Raw genomic sequence first — 17,427 nt, forward strand, 5'->3', positions numbered from 1 at the left:
TTTCGGCCAATGGAGTACTTTGTGAATAGGAAACAACTGATTCTGGTATTTGATGCCGCAAGGAAACGACAGTAAGGAAACAAGAAAACAGCACGACGCCAGACTCACGTAGAGTGTTGGGTTCATGGAAGGAGCGAAGTTTGATACTACAGGATCGCACAGTGTAATAAAAGGATACAAACGTGACGAGACTGGCCAAATAATAGATTACCTAGGCCAAATAAAGACATTATACCTGCCTATGAATGGACTAAAAGAAATATGCTCTTATGGAATGACTGGGAATTATTGAACGAAAGTTAGGGGCTGCGTGCGTTTGCTCAGGAAACGACTCATCTACGCAACCACCAATGGTTATCATGACGCAGAATTATTCGGAACAATCCTGACTTGCATCGAGTGGTCTTTCTCCCTCAAGGCTCCTGAAGGTGTCATCTCTTATAATCGAACAAAGCGAATATTTGTCAAAGTCGAATACTTAATTTTTGTATCGTTAACGAATCGAATAGCAAATATTATTGGATTTTTATTTGAAATTTTGAATAGTTGCGTCATCTTATGGCTTACCTTGTAGTACTGCGGAATATTAGGGACATACCACATTTGATAACTACGAATAATTTGCACAAAATTGGCTCTGGCAATTGCGGACATGGTATAGAAACTCCACCCCCTTCAAACTCAGGCTCAATTTGCCGGTACGGTTCAATGTCCCAGTAATTTTTGATCAATGCTCCTAAATGTTTAGTCGGAGTCGTGACAAAGTCCACGGAGGTGAATGTGCACAAGGTCAAGGTGGTCGCCATGGCATACACCCTGAAACTTTGCCCTGTTTACAGCACTTACACTCACGGCACATAACTTTTATCACACTTCACACCGCTCGCGTGGCTCCTTCGTAATCGACAGAATTAACATGCCTCAATATTGTCTGCATAAACTAGTAGCTCCACAGTGAAGTCCCGTAAGGTTGAACGTCTTTATCCCATTGAAGCTGAAGGATTCGATATACCGAGAACAAATGCGCCGATAAAGCAACTTCGCCGTGGTCTGAATAAAAGAGTCAACGAAAGAAATGTAATCAGAGCCACTCCAATCGGATATTGCTAGAGCGTCTAAATCATTTTCAATGAAATCTTCGGAATATTTGTGTTTTTGTTTCGGCGTTCTAATAATATGCGCACGCATTCTTAGAATTTTGTAGACATGCGTGCCTTGAGAGAAGCTTCAGGAGTACGTCGTATATCTTGCTACGATGGGCGTTCCCCTACGCGGAAGTCGTCCCTGTGACTTACGGGGGCACTTCAAAAAGAAAGGTGCTGCAGTGATTTGTGTGATCGATTTCTATCAGTTAGCCTTGGAATCATTTTTTTATTGCCTTGGAATTAGCAAGAAAACTCACTCACAGCTAGTACATTTCAAGATGTCTTTTGCACAAAACTTTGCATATATGATGGGACACATTGCCGAAGTTACATTGTCAACGCTCACAATAGGATCGATTGAGAGACGCGCACACACAGGCCACACGTTTCATAAGCCAAACGGTATTTTCCGCCAGCGCCAGGGACTCGATGCTCAGGACGTATACAAAGTGTCAATCGAGGAACGTTCGCCGCCTAATAGCACATTCGTTCTGCAGCACGACACACTGAGAATATCATTGGCGAGCAGTTCCACTTAAGCGTGAAGTGCAACTGCAGCTGCCTGACACGCAAGATCCAGAAGGGCAGGTAAACTTTTTCTTTTTTTTACTTAAGACGCACGTCCGCGTAACTGAATGGAAAGCTTTATAAATAAAGGCGGGCAATCAAAGATTCATGACAGCAAGTTCATCGTGCGAAACTTTCAAGCTTCATAAACTTATGAGACGTTGACAGTCTGCTTTCTACGTCTGCATTTCAGGTTCGCCTTACTGGTTTGTAGGCTGTAGTGACGACCGATAAGAAGCATTTAAAACTGCATGTTCTGCCGATGTGTCGTTCTCTTGGGACGCCTCCCGATTTCGTGATCTCTCCCAGAGGGAAACATGGAAGGCATGGCTTCCTTACCTTGCGACTACGCACCATGGTATACACAACTTTACCTCACAAAGGGTGCTCTCGTGATTTTTGTCATGGCACTTCCGGTAACTGCTAACGTAAGTTGTTTTTACTCGTAAATACTTGACTACACTAATGCATGCTTAACATGGATTGCACGCACCATGGCGACCAATCGACTATGGTGCCAGATATTCAATGACTGAACTGTTTTGTAATTTCCGAAAGTATGCGTTGGTTGAAAGAAACGTTGTCATTTAGGTGATCTTGTATTTGATAACCGGTATGATAACCGCATTCATATGTCGGCGCGTTGTTTTTCCTACGCAGGGATGTTTAGTTTTTGAGAAGACATGGCATCCAGCGTTATCAATCATGCAGCTGTTGAATCGTTTGTTTAATTTAAAATGGAAGTGCACTCAGTATAGCTTAGAAATTGAAATCTGCGCGCTTCAACATTTACGGTTTGATTGAGCTTTTGCGCTAAAGCTTGTAGCCGAGATTATAGCACTATATGTTATGAATACCCTTATTTTGCAATTCAAATGACGTACTTCCTACCGGAAAGATTAGCGCAACCGTAATGATTACATTTATAAAGGATAATAAAATACTATAGGCAACAATTAATCCTTCGTGTTTTACCTGCAATATCGAATAGATTCAGTATCACTTCTATTCAGAATCGAAGGCTTAGAAAAATATAATTTGTGGTGGCAACCTGCCTCAACTTACCAGAAGATTCGAAGCATTAGCTCAACTGTTCGAGAAATAGTCAATCCTAGAAAACCTTAAACACCAGGAATATCGGTCCGATGTTTAAAATATCGTAAATCAACTTTTTTCAAATTGACATTATAACATATTATTTCGCGTTCACGGAATTCATACATCCTGTTTTAGCTTCATAAGTCGCCGACGACAAGCCAATTTTGTTGAGTTTACCCATCCGAAATGCGACTAATTCAAAGTGGTTTTCCACCAGGCGGCTTATCAGGGCCATTTATGAAATGATAAGAACCCTATGCAGGTTATGAAATGCAGTGCCCATTGCACATTACAGGGAGTACACATGTTGTACGCAGACCTTGCCGGTCTAAATATCAGTGCCTGTTTAACACATGAACTCGTCGTCAGTAATCTTTGGATATACCACTTTATTCTTACGCTTGTACGTGAGCGAAACCGGCAATTTTGAAAAAAAGTTGAGTTTTGTGAACTCTTGGTGACTTTCAGATCCTGTCACTGTTGGCACAGGCGCGCAACGCTCCTTGTTGCGTGTACATAACGCAGTGAAAATTTACTTTTAATGTGAAGCAGTTATCGACGAATTTAAAACTATAATAAACATTTCGAGGAGGGGAAGGCTGGCTTACCCGAAGTGACCTCAAAGAACAATTTTAATTTCCCCCTGCGTCAGAACGCGCACGATAAGAAACTCTTTGACGTTCAAGGGGGGGGGGGGGGGGGGGGCTAAAATCTAATGATTCGTTGCTTAACTGTAAGAACTAGCATCTAGGAATACCACATTTACTTGCAGAATGTTTTATCTGAGTGGATACTTCGTTGCTTTACCTGAAAGGATACTGAGTGGCTTATGCTGCGAATGCGTGAATATAGTTTTTCTTCATTTGAAAGGTGTTGACAGTTTGCATAGCAATTTCAGAAAAGAACCTTTCCCGACTCTAGCTGATGGGAACATGCCAAAGTCATAAACGGCAAACCGCGTGGATCGTAACTGGGTAGTCGCCTCTCTTCGCAGTCGCTGGGAACAGGGTGTTACAATGTGTCACCGTACAGTGCGCTATAAGAGGGGCGTATGGTCTGAATTTTGTGACAACGTTGAAAATAAATGTCTTAGCGAAATACAGCGTCTGATCGATTTATTTGGAATAAATAGAAAATGCTGGCAACTATTGAGGCACCTATTTTTCCACAAAAATGCGTCTATGGTTGAAGTGTCATAACAGGTGATGGTATGAACGCGGTGCGGTAATCGAGCATCTTTTGCAAATGTGCATGAACAGCCCATATGAAAAACACAAGCAAAACGGCATGCTTTGCAGTTTCTGCTGTCAGAAAGAAAGAAAGAATAGGCTAAGAAAAATGTGCAGGCTGGACGATTTCTTTTTTTTTGAACCATGAGAACGGGAGGCTTTCGATGTGGTCGCGGGACGCTGATGCTCGACGTTGTTTGCAGCATAGTGGTGACGCACTCTTGCAGCTTCCACTTCTTCGCTTCATCTGAGAGCTGCGCCAAGCACATGCCAGGAATGCAGGCTAATTCACAGTCCCAGGCAAGTTCGCTCTTCTAAATGGATTCCTGAGGCGAGCAGTGCGAAAATTAGAATAGATACAAAAGCAGGAGGAAGACGAACCCAGCGCTTCTCATCTCCCCCAACAGTAGAATACCATCTCGCGCAGCTAACCATCAGGCTGAAAGGATGTTTACCAGGCTGAAACAAGGTGCGTGGATCCTCTCGGAGCTCAGCTTCGCGGCTCCTAGTTAGAACAGCTTATGAGAGCATGTCGCCCTCTTTTAAGTAAGTGGGCCCCGCACGTGGGATGCTCACTCTTCTGCTATATTCGAGGCCAGGTGACTTTTATTATACAACCTAATTACAACGTTATGGCTGTTTTTTACCCAGTGACCGAGCGATGCTTGGAAGCACTGCTTGGAAGCTCGGACTATATTTTATCGGTACTCTTGCGTTTTCGGGCCGTTTTCAATGGGAATAGCAGTCTTGTAATTGTCATACCAGTTTTATTTCCAGCTATCGAGCTATCCCACCAAAAGTTGAGGTTCCATCTGTAAGATAGTGCAGCCTCGAAATATGGGCCGATCGCAGACTACCGCGTAAAACCTCGTCATGTAATGTCGCCCCACATATATCTTTAAAGCACACCGATTTGTCAAAAGAATGCTGAATATAACTTGACAGATTTTTCGATTTACTTTTTTTTCTTTGATTGAGCCATTGGTATGCGCCACTGGTGGTTTGACCCTTTTTTAGCCAACCATTCAAAATGGCCGGGGGTTATGTTACGCTGTGACAAAGGACCTGCAGAATTCCCAAATGTTACTTGATGCGAGTCGCACTTTACTGTGCATACTCTTATCGTCACACTCTCCCCTCAAGAACCAGCATACACCGTTTTCGTTCTCGTGACGTCGCTGCGTATGTATCCGTCTCAGAGTATGCATCCGCCTGACTTGGCGCTTGCATTTCGACATAGCTTGTGAACGATGCGATCCTTAAACATAAAAATTAAACGACTAGATAGTTGTGACCTTCGTGATGTGTAAACATAAGCATTGTATGATGTTACGCGTTGGATATTATGAAAGTAAACAAAATTGTACGCATCGTCATTAGTTGAGAAGCACTGGATTAAGCCCATTAATAAACCACCAGACAAGAATTATGCAGATGCAACGCACCCACTAGAAGTTATGTGAAGCAAAGCTTTAGCAAAGCGGTTAATTGCGCATATACTTGGACAGCAGACAAGGACTATTTAGGCCAGTTCGCTGGTACTTTTGTTCGGCACACATATAACCTTTACATGTATGTATGTCCACAAAAATATCTACCGAGATAGTGACCGATGCAACACCCAGCAGCCAGGCAGACGTGCCTAACCAACACCACCTAGACAGCACAAGGCCTCTTCACTCCGATCCATGACGTCATGTTACCTGGCCCGACTGCAATAGAATCTAATGGGGATGCTCCCGAGTAGGCAACTGATTTGGACGTCACCGGTTTCATCGTGCCAGCCTTCTCAATGGAAATTTCGGGCCAGGTAGCGTGACCTCACGGATCGGAGTAAACAGGCATTGCGCTAACTAGGTGGTGTTGGACCAACCCAGTAAACTAGGCAAAGCAAGCTTCGCTTTATTGAGAAGTCATTGAATACAATCGCCCGTTCCTGTAAGAGGTCCGGTGCTTTAGGCATTCCTGTGAGCCAAAATTATATGCCCAGGTTTAAGGTCGGGGTTCGTCTTTTTTAATTACTAGAACATAGGCTCCGCGTTGACGCTAATTATGCAGAATGCTGCTATTCAATGAGACCGTTATTTCTCTCTCCACAGAAAATGGACACTAATTTGAACCCAGCCGGTGAGTGAGACCTTTATTCTTCAATGCTGATTTCACAACGCAATCGAAATAGGCGGTTTTGTTTAACGACAAATATGATCAAGCAGAGAATGAATACCATTTGTGCGTCCGCTGCAGTGAGACGATGAAAATAATTATGGTGATTAGGGATTTCTTTTAATGAAAGTAACGCATAGTAAGTTTTCTGCAACTCCAGCGCCAGTAGAACCAGGCTTACGAGTTCGCGAGGGTGACGTAAGCCTTGCAAATACCACCTGCATAGCCTTCTCGTTTCAGGTGTTCTTTGTGTCATGCTCAGTGGAGAATTCCTACATTATGGGAACTCACATAAACATCATATAGATAAAAAGAAAAGTGGGCTAGCAATTGTTTCTTCTAAAGGTCACAATTCCCACCCACTTAAAACGGAGGTAAAGAAAATCCCGGCAGGATCAAACTTGGTTGATGTCTTTGCAAGCAATATAAGACGTGTTGCGCATTACGATAAGACACGCACTGCAGTCATTGATGACCGTAACCCTCGGCCACCTTGGTGGACCTTGTAGAGATAGCGGTGCCTTTAATCAGCGTTAAAACATTTTCAATGGCAAGACATGGCGTGCGTGACGTGCAACAAACGGGCCACATGCGCAGAAGTAAGATGAGAGACGTGCCGCGAATTTCTTATCGTTGCCAACGAGGAAGCATCGTTCGAAATGAACCATCGGAAAGTTTCGTTTATTCATTGAATTCATTTTTAATGACAACTAGGGACATATAGTGTCCCAAGTTGGCTATAAATGGCCAGAGACTGAGAAACCATGAAGGGGGCAGAGGCAAAAGCCAAAGAAAGTTATCGCTCGAAAAAAAGAGAATGTTACATCACAACAGGTCACATGCACAGCACCAGCACTATAGATTAGAGTGCAGTTCCGTGGTTGAGATAAATTCTAGTACAACTTTGTGAGCCCGACAACGAGTTAAAGCACGACCTTGCGCAAACAATAAATCATTGAGTGCAGTTCGAGCAATAATAAGTTCGTGCAAGATGCTCCGCAGCGCGCACCAAGAACTGTTGAGCGCTGGGCATTTCAACAGCAGGTGCTCAAGCATTTCACTGTAGTGTCCACAAGTCGGGGACGAAGGACTCGGGGCATATTCTTGACGGTGAAGGCCGTCTGCTACATCAACGCACGCAATGTGTAACTTTCGGAGTACGGACCTCTTGCGGTGGGTTGAAAGCACGGACACCGATTGGTGTAGAGTAAGATCCTTTGGCGACACGTTCATCCGTGTGGGAGCGTTGTAAGTTGTGGCATATGAGGCAGTCGAGTGTCGTCTAACTTGCATGAGATGTTATGGCTCAAACCTCCAGAGCACCAGCTGCCTCGTTTCTTGAAATATCGATGTGCGACAGTGCTCATAGAAACATCAATGTTGTTCCCTCAGATGAGATTCGATGGGCGACCTTGAAAATTTAACGTAAAAAAAGGGAGTTCATTGCTGGACAAGCGGCTCAGAGCCCCGCAGGAGTCACTTAGGATCCCAGCCTTTGGCAATTTAGGATGTGAGACAATATACTTCAGTGACATACTGAAGCTTAAAAGTGCGCAAGACGTCTTGGGCATGCAGAGCGTTTGATTTTTCGGAACGCGGGAACATTGTTTGAGGAGCCACTTGGTGATCTTTCTGCAGATGAGACACTGCTCGATATGGAACATTGATCAAACACAAATTAATTGACTGGAGGAATTGCCGTTGTCAGTGCTATCACATTAGTATTTAGAAGTTAGAATCTAGACGCAGATGTCGACGGCTTTGTCTGTTTCATAAGTTCTACAACCGGTAGCTTGGCAACTCTATCATCCGTCCAACTTACCCCGCGTAATACCACGCAAGTAATTTGAAAGCCATGACTTACCCGCTTCATGACTGCACTTCAGTCAACCTTAGTGATTTTTTGTTCATATCTCGATGCGCTGGAATGACCTCTTACCCGTTGGCGTTTACACGCACTAATACCGCTCACTTCAGGCGCATAATTGAAGATCTTGTTTGGCTCAAACCTACCCTTCACGTAATACCTCTTCGATGCGGTATTTGAGGCGCTCAAAAAGAAATAAATAAATAAATACTTGTTGTTTGTTTGAAGCGCAGTGTTTTGCTTCATCCCACCCCTTCGCGGGTGCTGGCTGCTATAGCTGCTACCTACTTGGTGCTGGCTACTGTATTTCGCGACTGGCCGGTCCTTGATAAGGTGCAGACCTGCACTGGATTCATTCATTCGTATGGTTTAACATACCAAAACAGCTCTGGAGCAATGAGACGTCGTCTTGTAGTGCTCCGAAATAATTTTGGCAACCTGGGGTTGTTTAGCGTATACCGAAATCTAAGTAAACAAAACGAATTACACGTGCGTTCTTGCATTTCACCTTATCTAATAGTCAAAAATTAATTAGGCAATTTTCACTAACTAGTGCGTCATTTAGCATGTCTCACGCGGCTTCTAGCGTTCGCCACCACAAACATAACGGTTCATGAGAAGCGATAATTCTATCTCGAAAAAGTTACTATATTTAGTCTTCACATACGTTATATTGCCGCAGAGAGCTCTCCACATGCCAGGTACGAGCACTCTCGTGAGGCACCTTTCCAAGCGTCTCAACGCTAAAACCCATTACTCGTCGCATCGCCATTAGAAGAGCGCCAGCAACACCTCGCGCATGGCGATACAGCGCGTGTCTCCCGTGCACGCGCTCACGGCAGCGCCCGAGTCTGCTGTCCAATGAGAAGCCACGGCGTGGCTCTTGGCCTTCGGGGCGCGTGAAAAGTGCGTTCGGCGGAGAGACGCGGTTGACTGTGGAATAGGCTGCTGTTAACTCTTCTTTTAAAGTGTGTGAATGCTTAATATTGAGTTTCCGGGCACAAGTTCGCCCACAATAAAACAGTGTGTTTAGTGTGCTTCATTGAAGAGTGCTACATTTCTGGTGGAGGTGCGGGGTATGATTGGAAGTCCCCAGTTCGTAAGAGAACGGAGCTCCGACCCTCAGCGATTGGAACCCAGGGAAGTGACTCCAGTACACCAGCGCACAAGCCGCCGCATCCGAGGAGACCCACCCGATTTCGGACCGCTTCCTGTTGCTGCAGCAGTGCGGGCAACAGTTACCAGCGACGGTGCAACCATGACCAGCCCAGTGGCAGCATCCCAGCTCATCGTGTACCCACCACGCACGCCCGAGTCCTTCCACGGCGATACGTTCGAAGATGTGGAAGACTGGTTAGAGCAGTTCGAGCGAGTGGCAGATTTCAACGGCTGGGACGAGGTACGGAAGCTTCGCAACGTGTACTTCACGTTAGAAAAGTCAGCGAGGACGTGGTACGTCAATCATGAAGTGACACTATCTTCGTGGGAAGAATTTCGGTGACAGCTGCTTCCCCGTATGCCAGCACCGATCGGCGAGAGAAGGCAGAGCACGCTCTACAAGCCAGAAACCAGCGCACTAACGAAAGTGTCGGCTTGTATATCGAGGACATGTCCCGTCTCTTCACGCGCGGGGATCCAAACATGACCGAAGAGAAGAAATTACGCCATCTAATGCGTGGCGTTAAGCAGGAGCTGTTTGCAGGACTCGTCCGCAACCCACCACACAGTGTTGCTGAGTTTCGCACCGAAGCGACGACCATATAGAAGGCGCTGCAGCAGCGTGCCCATCACTACAATCGTGATGTCACCAGCGCACCGGCCGATATCCTGCCAGCAGGCCCAGGCAGTAACACCGAAGCCCTAAGAGAACTGGTGAGATCAATCGTAAAGGAGGAGCTTCGAAAGCTGCAGCTACTGGAAGCTACGCCGACAGTCTCAACTCTCGCCGCCGTCATTCGAGATGAAGTTCGCCACGCCATTCTGCAGCCAGGACGTGAGGAACCGCCTGTTCATCATGACCAACCACCACCCGTACGTCGCGTGCCAAGGTACGCTGATGTGTTATGCCAACCGACCGGGCATTGTTCTCCATTCGCGACTCCCAGCAGCCGCCAGCCGACTCTGCGCAGTGGACCCCTTATAGCAGAGCTGAGGCCACGAAAAAGTGACGTGTGGCGTGAACCCGACCGGACACCACTCTGTTTCCACTGCGGGGAAGCTGGACACCTATACAGAATGTACCTATATCGCAGAGCAGGTCTTCGCGGCTTTACGATAAATGCGCCTTGCCCCCGTAATGGCGAAAGACCCACCGAAATTCAGGACTACTTGACCCGACAACAGGATCCGGCTGCTAGATACCAACACCAGCCCCGATCATCAACGTCTGCACGCTACCGATCACCAAGTCCATGGCCATCCTCGATTTCACCAAGGCGTCGTTCACTGAGCCCACGTCCGGAAAACTGAAGCGAGCGACCTGTGGAGGCGAGGCCGCTGACGTTCGAAAAAGCCAAGATCCTCCGTGAAGTTTACCGAGCAGCCGCGACAAACAGAAGCGGATGAATAAGATAAGTGAACAGAGAATTTCTTCAGACTTGCGCATTACAATAGACGGTCATGAATTGAGTGCATTAGTTGACACAGGTGCCGATTATTCCGTCGTAAGATATGCACTCACCAAGGAATTGAAAAAAGTTTTGATTTCATGGAGTGGACCCCAGATACGTACGGCTGGTGGGCACGTCATTACGCCCCTGGGTAGATGTACAGCGAGAATCGGAATTCGGGGTTTTTCTGACGTCGCTGATTTTGTCGTGCTACCAGAATGTTCGAAGGATGTAATACTCGGAATGGACTTTCTCCTAACAAATGCTGCCATATCAATCTGCAGAATTCTAGCGTGTCATCTTCTACGAAGCAGGCTATAGACATGCAAGAGTCGGAGGAGCTAGAACACGTTGCCTTGCGGGTTACCGACGATGACATAACCGTGCCACCACGATGCAGCATGCTGGTTCGCGCAAGAAACGAAGCATTCGACGACTCGGAAGGTATAGCGGAGGCCAACGTCGAGCTACTGTTCAAAAAAGGCATTTGCGTAGCACGAGGAATTGTTCAACTACGCGATGGGTGTGCTGATGTATTGCTGACAAACTTCGGAAGTGAATTTCAGCACGTCGCAAAGAGCACAGCCATCGCCTTCCTGCACAGCGCTACTGCGGTCACAGATGTATGTAGCTTAGCGTCAAGGCCACCTGCTGTCCAAACTATGCATGACGCCGTAACATCAGTTGCGATCAACCAAAGTCTGACGCCAGCCCAGAAAGAAATGATGGGGGACCTTATAAATGAATTCGCGGAATGTTTCTCCACCTCGTCAAAGGTACGGCGCACACCAATTCTTAAACACCGTATAATAACAGACGAAGCGACCAGGCCAGTATACCAACATCCGTACCGAGCGTCACCGGTTGAACGAGAGATCATAAAGAGTCAGGTGCAAGAGATGCTTGAGGACGATGTCATTCAGCCATCAAACAGCCCGTGGGCGTCGCCGGTAGTCCTTGTGAGAAAGAAGGACAATACGTTGACATTCTGTGTTGATTACCGGAAATTGAACAGTGTGACCAGGCAAGATGTATACCCCCTTCCCCGCATTGATGACACGTTGGATCGCCTACGACATGCAAACTTTTTCTCTTCATTAGATCTCAAGCGCGGATATTGGCAAATTGAAGTAGACGAAAGAGACCGTGAAAAAAACTGCTTTCGTAACCCCAGACGGCCTGTATGAGTTCAAAGCGCTTCCATTCGGCCTCTGCTGTGCGCCGGCGACATTCCAGCGCATGATGGACAGTGTCCTCTCGGGTCTTAAACGGCAGTCATGCTTAGTTTACCTAGACGACGTAGTGGTATTTTCTGAAACATTCCACCAGCATGTCCAGAGGCTGCGTTTAGTGCTTCAAGCCATCCGCTCGGCAGGCCTAACCATTAAACCGGAAAAGTGCCAGTTTGGATTCCAAGAACTTCGTTTCCTGGGTCACGTAATTAGCGCGCAAGGTACTGCTCCGGATCCCGACAAGACTGCTGCCGTTGCACGATTTCCAAAGCCTACAAACAAGAAGACGGTACGGCAATTTTTCGGACTATGCGCTTATTACAGGCGATTTGTAGAAAACTTCTCGAAAATTGCCGAACCTCTGACGAAACTGACTAAAGAAGACGTACCCTTCATGTGGCATGCTGAACAAGAGGTTGCGTTCAATGAACTAAAGGAACCATTGCAAGCCCCGCCGATCCTCGCCCACTTCGACGAGACAGCGGACACAGAAGTCCACACAGATGCAAGCAATCTCGGTTTCGCGCGGTTTTAGTTCAGTGACAAAATGGGGAAGAGAAAGTCATAGTGTATGCTAGCCGCACTCTCTCGAAAGCTGAAACAAATTACTCCGCGACGGAAAAGGAGTGTTTGGCTGTCATATGGGCCATCAGCAAGTTCCGACCATACCTTTACGGCAGGCCGTTCCATGCGGTCAGCGATCGCCATTCTCTTTGCTGGCTGGCAAACCTAAAAGACCCATCTGGACGACTTGCGAGGTGGAGCCTCAGGCTCCAAGAATACGACATTACTGTCGTGTACAGGTCGGGAAGAAAACATACCAATGCTGACTGCTTGTCCCGCTCACCAGTGGAGTCGACTCCTTCAGAAGAAGAAGATTTCCCGTTTCTTACAGCGATTACAGCTTCGGAAATCGCTGAGCGTCAATGGACCGACACAGAATTGCTCCCACTCATCAAACACCTCGAAGGATACGACGTCCAAGTCCCACGCATGTTTATGAGAGGTTTATCGTCAGTTTGCCTCCGAGACAATGCACCCTACAAGAGAAACTTTGAACGCAACCAGGAAAAGTTCTTACTCGTCGTACCGTCAGCCATGCGACCAGACATTTTGGAAGCTTGCCATGATGAACCATCGTCGGGTCACTTAGGTGTCAGCCGGACGTTCGCCAGAATTCGTCTCAGATACTTCTGGCCTCAATTGTTAGCGTCGGTGCAACATTACGTGAAGACATGTCGCGAATGTCAAAGGCGCAAAACACCACCCGTGAAACCGGCCGGACTTCTTCAGCCCATAGACCCACCAAAGACTGTTGGAATGGATCTTCTTGGCCAGTTCTCAACATCATCGTCAGGGAAGAAATGGATCGTAGTAGCGACGAACTATTTAACACGATATGCTGAAACTGGCTGCCTTTAGCGAGGAACGGCAGTTGAAGTCGCAAATTTCTTCGTTTGTAACATAGTACTACGACATGGTGCACCAATGGTCGTGATTACCTATCGAGGAGCGGCCTTCACAGCTGATTTGATGCAATGTTTGATGAAGATGACTCACACCAGTCACAGAAAAAGCACTGCATACCATCCCCAAACAAACGGCCTGACGGAACGTCTAAACCGAAGCCTGGCCGATATGTTGTCCATGTATGTCGACCTCGAACATAAGACATGGGACGCATTCTTGCCTTACGCCACTTTCGCCTATAATACGGCAGTACAGGAGACAACACAGGTCACTCCATTTCAACTGGTCTATGGCCGCACAGTAACAACCACACTGGATGCTGTGTTGCCGGTAGATGATGACAACAACTCGTACGACGTCGACGACTTCTTACAACGAGCTGAAGAAGCCCGGCAGTTGGCACGGTTCCGTATCCGCCAGCAACAACGTAGGGACGCAAGCTACTACAACCTGCGCCGCAGAGAAGTTCAGTACCACCCGGGCGACAAAGTATGGGTATGGACACCAGTGCGTCGTCGCGGACTAAGTGAAAAACTCCTTCGCCGATACTTTGTACCTTACGAAGTTATTCGCCGAGTAGGTGACCTGAATTACGAAGTCATCCCTCATGAGCAAGAGCGATCAAAGCGGCACATCCATGCGGAGGTCGTACACGTAGTCCGCATGAAGCCTTACTACGACAGGCAATGAAAACACATCAATAGATAAGTTTGTTTCATACGCATCGGGACGATGCGTTTTCGGAGGGGGACTAATGCCGCAGAGAGCTCTCCACATGCCAGGTACGAGCACTCTCGTGAGGCGCCTTTCCAAGCGTCTCATCGCTAAAACCCATTACTCGTCGCATCACCAATAGAAGAGCGCCAGCAACGCCTCGCGTATGGCGATACAGCGCGTGTCTCCCGTGCACGCGCTCACGGCAGCGCCCGAGTCTGCCGTCCAATGAGAAGCCACGGCGTGGCTCTTGGCCTTCGGGGCGCGTGAAAAGTGCGTTCGGCAGAGGGACGCGGTTGACTGTGGAATAGGCAGCTGTTAACTTTTCTTTTAAAGTGTGTGAATGCTTAATATTGAGTTTCCGGGCACAAGTTCGCCCACAATAAACCAGTGTGTTTAGTGTGCTTCATTGAAGAGTGCTACAATATGACTATTGCAGGGTGTGGCAAATTGGGGTCAAAGGGAAGGAAATACCACGGCAAGCCAACCTCCAAGGAGAACATGCCGTGGGTAGTAAGTGAAACTTCTGTGGTTTATTATTGTTCCTATTCGTGAGATTTATACCCAGCGCACGCACTTGCATGGAAGGTTAGGGCAGGAAAACATGCTTTGAAGCAAAAAAATGAAATAGCAAAATAAGCTGGAAACGATGGTGCTCATCGTGTTTGCTTTTAATGCAAGTGACAAATACTGAAGAAAACAGTGTACTACGGAATGGTGGCGTTGTAGCTGCCAAATTAGTTTTGCGGAATCCTGCAAGGTGGATGAAAGTTCAGGATGGAAAAAAAAATTGTTCTCCATTCGACTGTAGCGCGAAGCTATGTGTACAAATGAAAACTATACAAAAGAAACCTATAGAGATTTCCGAGAAAAAAAGCTTCACAGCTAAAGAAAAATTCACCTTGGTCTGAGATTCGAATCCGGAACGAACGCCTTCCCGGGGGGTCGCGCTATCATCTGAGCTATCCGGGAGGCTAGCAGACCGCAGAGAGAGGGTAAATTAATTGAAACCTCGAAGCAGTAGCGCACTGACCATGACACATCAGTTCCGCGAAGTCACGCAATAGAAAAGCCCATTAAAGGGGAGAGAATTGTCATCCACCTGACTGTAGCACGAAGCTACAAAGGAAACCAACCCAGGTTGCTAAGTGACCCGCGAGCTTCGTCCTCCAGTAGGGCAGATGCCATTTCTTTCCACTTCGTAGCAACGTAGCTGTATTGAAATTGTAAAATTTACAACAACGCTCTATAGAATAAAGTCATATTGTTCTTCACATTACGTCTGGCTTAAATGAACCTCTTACAACGACCCGCGTAACCGCCTGACTAGCCGGGCGGTATTTAGGTTTTCATTCACACTTTTCACCTGACCTACCGTAGCTTTCGACGTACCATGAACCAAAATACAGTAAAGAGAGAAGGAAAGATGGAAAACTCTAGGTATTAGGTGTCGCATAATACCCTCCTTATACCCCTTGTGTATTAAATTGCGCTTTGCTTGCAATACTTCTTCATAAATATCTCCGAAGCAACCACGTTAGATATTCACACCGGATATAAAGTCAGATGCATGCATTGGTGATTGGTGCACGGAAGTGGCTTAGTGGCTTGCCATCAGATTTCAAGAAAATTGAGGTGAATGTGATCTAGACTGTTCTGATTTGATGTTCTGTTCTGTAATATTGTAACGTAGATTGAAGACGGAGTCGTACAAGATGGACGCTTCTCTTTAATGGCGGGCCAGAAGAAAAACGTGCAGCTGACGCGCTTCATCGTCTTTCATGGCGCCGACATATGCGCGTGCCGTCCCGCGGTACGGGAGCCCCACATCATTGTGTCAATTGCCCCGGATGCGAAAAGCGACCATCTCGATCGCGTGAAAAAGTTCTTTGAGCGACGAGAAATGGAGCTCCTCATGTACATCTCGGCGTTCACGTACGGGCATAGTAGGGTTTCATGCGCACTACATGAACAACTTCAGCGCGAGGACGACGACGGAGCGAACCGGGGTCAGAACTGCAGGGGACGACTTCGTAGGTCACGTCACTGAGGCGGCGTGTAACCTTGTAGGGACCAAAATATCGACGGAGGAACTTTTCCGAGAGCCCGCGGCGACGGATGGGCGTCCAGACCCACACGAAGTCGCCGGTATTGTAGTGGACGTCGCGTCGACCCTGGTTGTAGCGATGGGTGTCGGTATGCTGTTGGCTCCGGATACGTTGCCGAGCAAGCTGGCGTGCTTCTTCGGCTCTTTCTACGAACTCTTCCGTGTGTTCGCTGGTCGGGTTATTATCAACCAGAGGGAGCATGGCGTCAGGTGTAGACGTGACGTGGCGCCCGTATACAAATTCGAACGGCGTAAACTGTGTAGTCTCCTGTACAGCAGCGTTATACGCGAAGGTCACATAGGGCAAAATCTCTTCCCACATCTTGTGGTCTATGTCGATGTACATGGACAGCATATCAGCCAGCGTTCTGTTCAGACGTTCAGTTAACCCATTTATTTGAGGGTGATACGCAGTGCTCTTGCGGTGAGAGCCATGCGTCAGCTGGAGAACGTCCCGCATAAGTTCGGCTGTAAATGCTGCACCGCGGTCGGTGATAAGAACAGACGGTGCACCATGTCGTAGGACTATGTGGCGTACAAAGAACTTGGCCACTTCATACGAGTCTGCTTGCGGAATAGCTTCGGTTTCGGCGTACCGGGTTAAGTAGTCGTTAGCAACGACTATCCATTTGTTGCGCGAAGAGGTCACTGGGAATGGCCCAAGTAGATCCATTCCTATTTGTTGGAACGGTGCTTCTGGAGGGTCCACAGGGTGGAGAAAGCCAGCTGGTTTAGCTGGTGGTTTCTTGCGGCGCTGACAATCACGGCAGCATTTCACGTACCATTGCACAGAAGAAAAAATCCCGGGCCAGTAATACATCTGGCGTATCCTTGCTAATGTCTTAGCGAATCCCAGGTGTCCCGCGCATGGCTCATCATGGAAGGCTTGCAAAATGTCTTGGCGCAGTGCGGACGGCACGACAAGGAGGTACGCATTTGGACCGCTTCCGCAGTTTTTCCTGTAAAAGACGTTGTTGTGCAAATAGTACGATGATAAGCTGCGCAAGAGCGAGCGGCGTAAGACAACTACAACTCCTTGAAGATGCTCGATCAGCGGCAGCAGCTCAGGGTGAGTGCACTGGTGCTCAGCCATCTTTATGGCGTCAATAACGCCGATCAATGGCAAGTCATGGTCAGGATCCGAGGACGCCGTAGGGAGTGGTGCGCGTGACAAACAGTCAGCGTCGCTGTGCTCCCTTCCAGATCGGTAGACAACTGTAATGTCG

The 17,427-nt window shown here is 47.3% G+C and overlaps 1 protein-coding gene across 7 annotated transcripts in view; it reads left to right on the forward strand.

The window, feature by feature from the left end:
- LOC126546333 (chymotrypsinogen A-like) overlaps positions 1 to 17,427 on the forward strand; it is a 128,948-nt gene that overhangs the window by 75,876 nt on the left and 35,645 nt on the right. The window contains exons 1-4 of one of the 7 annotated variants that reach the window (XM_055062226.1): positions 1,955 to 2,140; positions 4,243 to 4,339; positions 6,139 to 6,166; positions 14,534 to 14,607. In XM_055062226.1, the coding sequence (XP_054918201.1) occupies positions 4,307 to 4,339; positions 6,139 to 6,166; positions 14,534 to 14,607 (135 nt within the window). In that variant the 5' untranslated portion in view covers positions 1,955 to 2,140; positions 4,243 to 4,306. Of the gene's footprint in view, positions 1 to 1,954; positions 2,141 to 4,242; positions 4,340 to 6,138; positions 6,167 to 14,533; positions 14,608 to 17,427 lie in introns of those variants that run through there. The other 6 variants (XM_055062225.1, XM_055062224.1, XM_050194521.3 and 3 more) reach the window with 6 other exon arrangements.

The sequence above is a fragment of the Dermacentor andersoni genome, chromosome 10, assembly GCF_023375885.2.
Source record: "Dermacentor andersoni chromosome 10, qqDerAnde1_hic_scaffold, whole genome shotgun sequence".
Taxonomy (NCBI): domain Eukaryota; kingdom Metazoa; phylum Arthropoda; class Arachnida; order Ixodida; family Ixodidae; genus Dermacentor; species Dermacentor andersoni.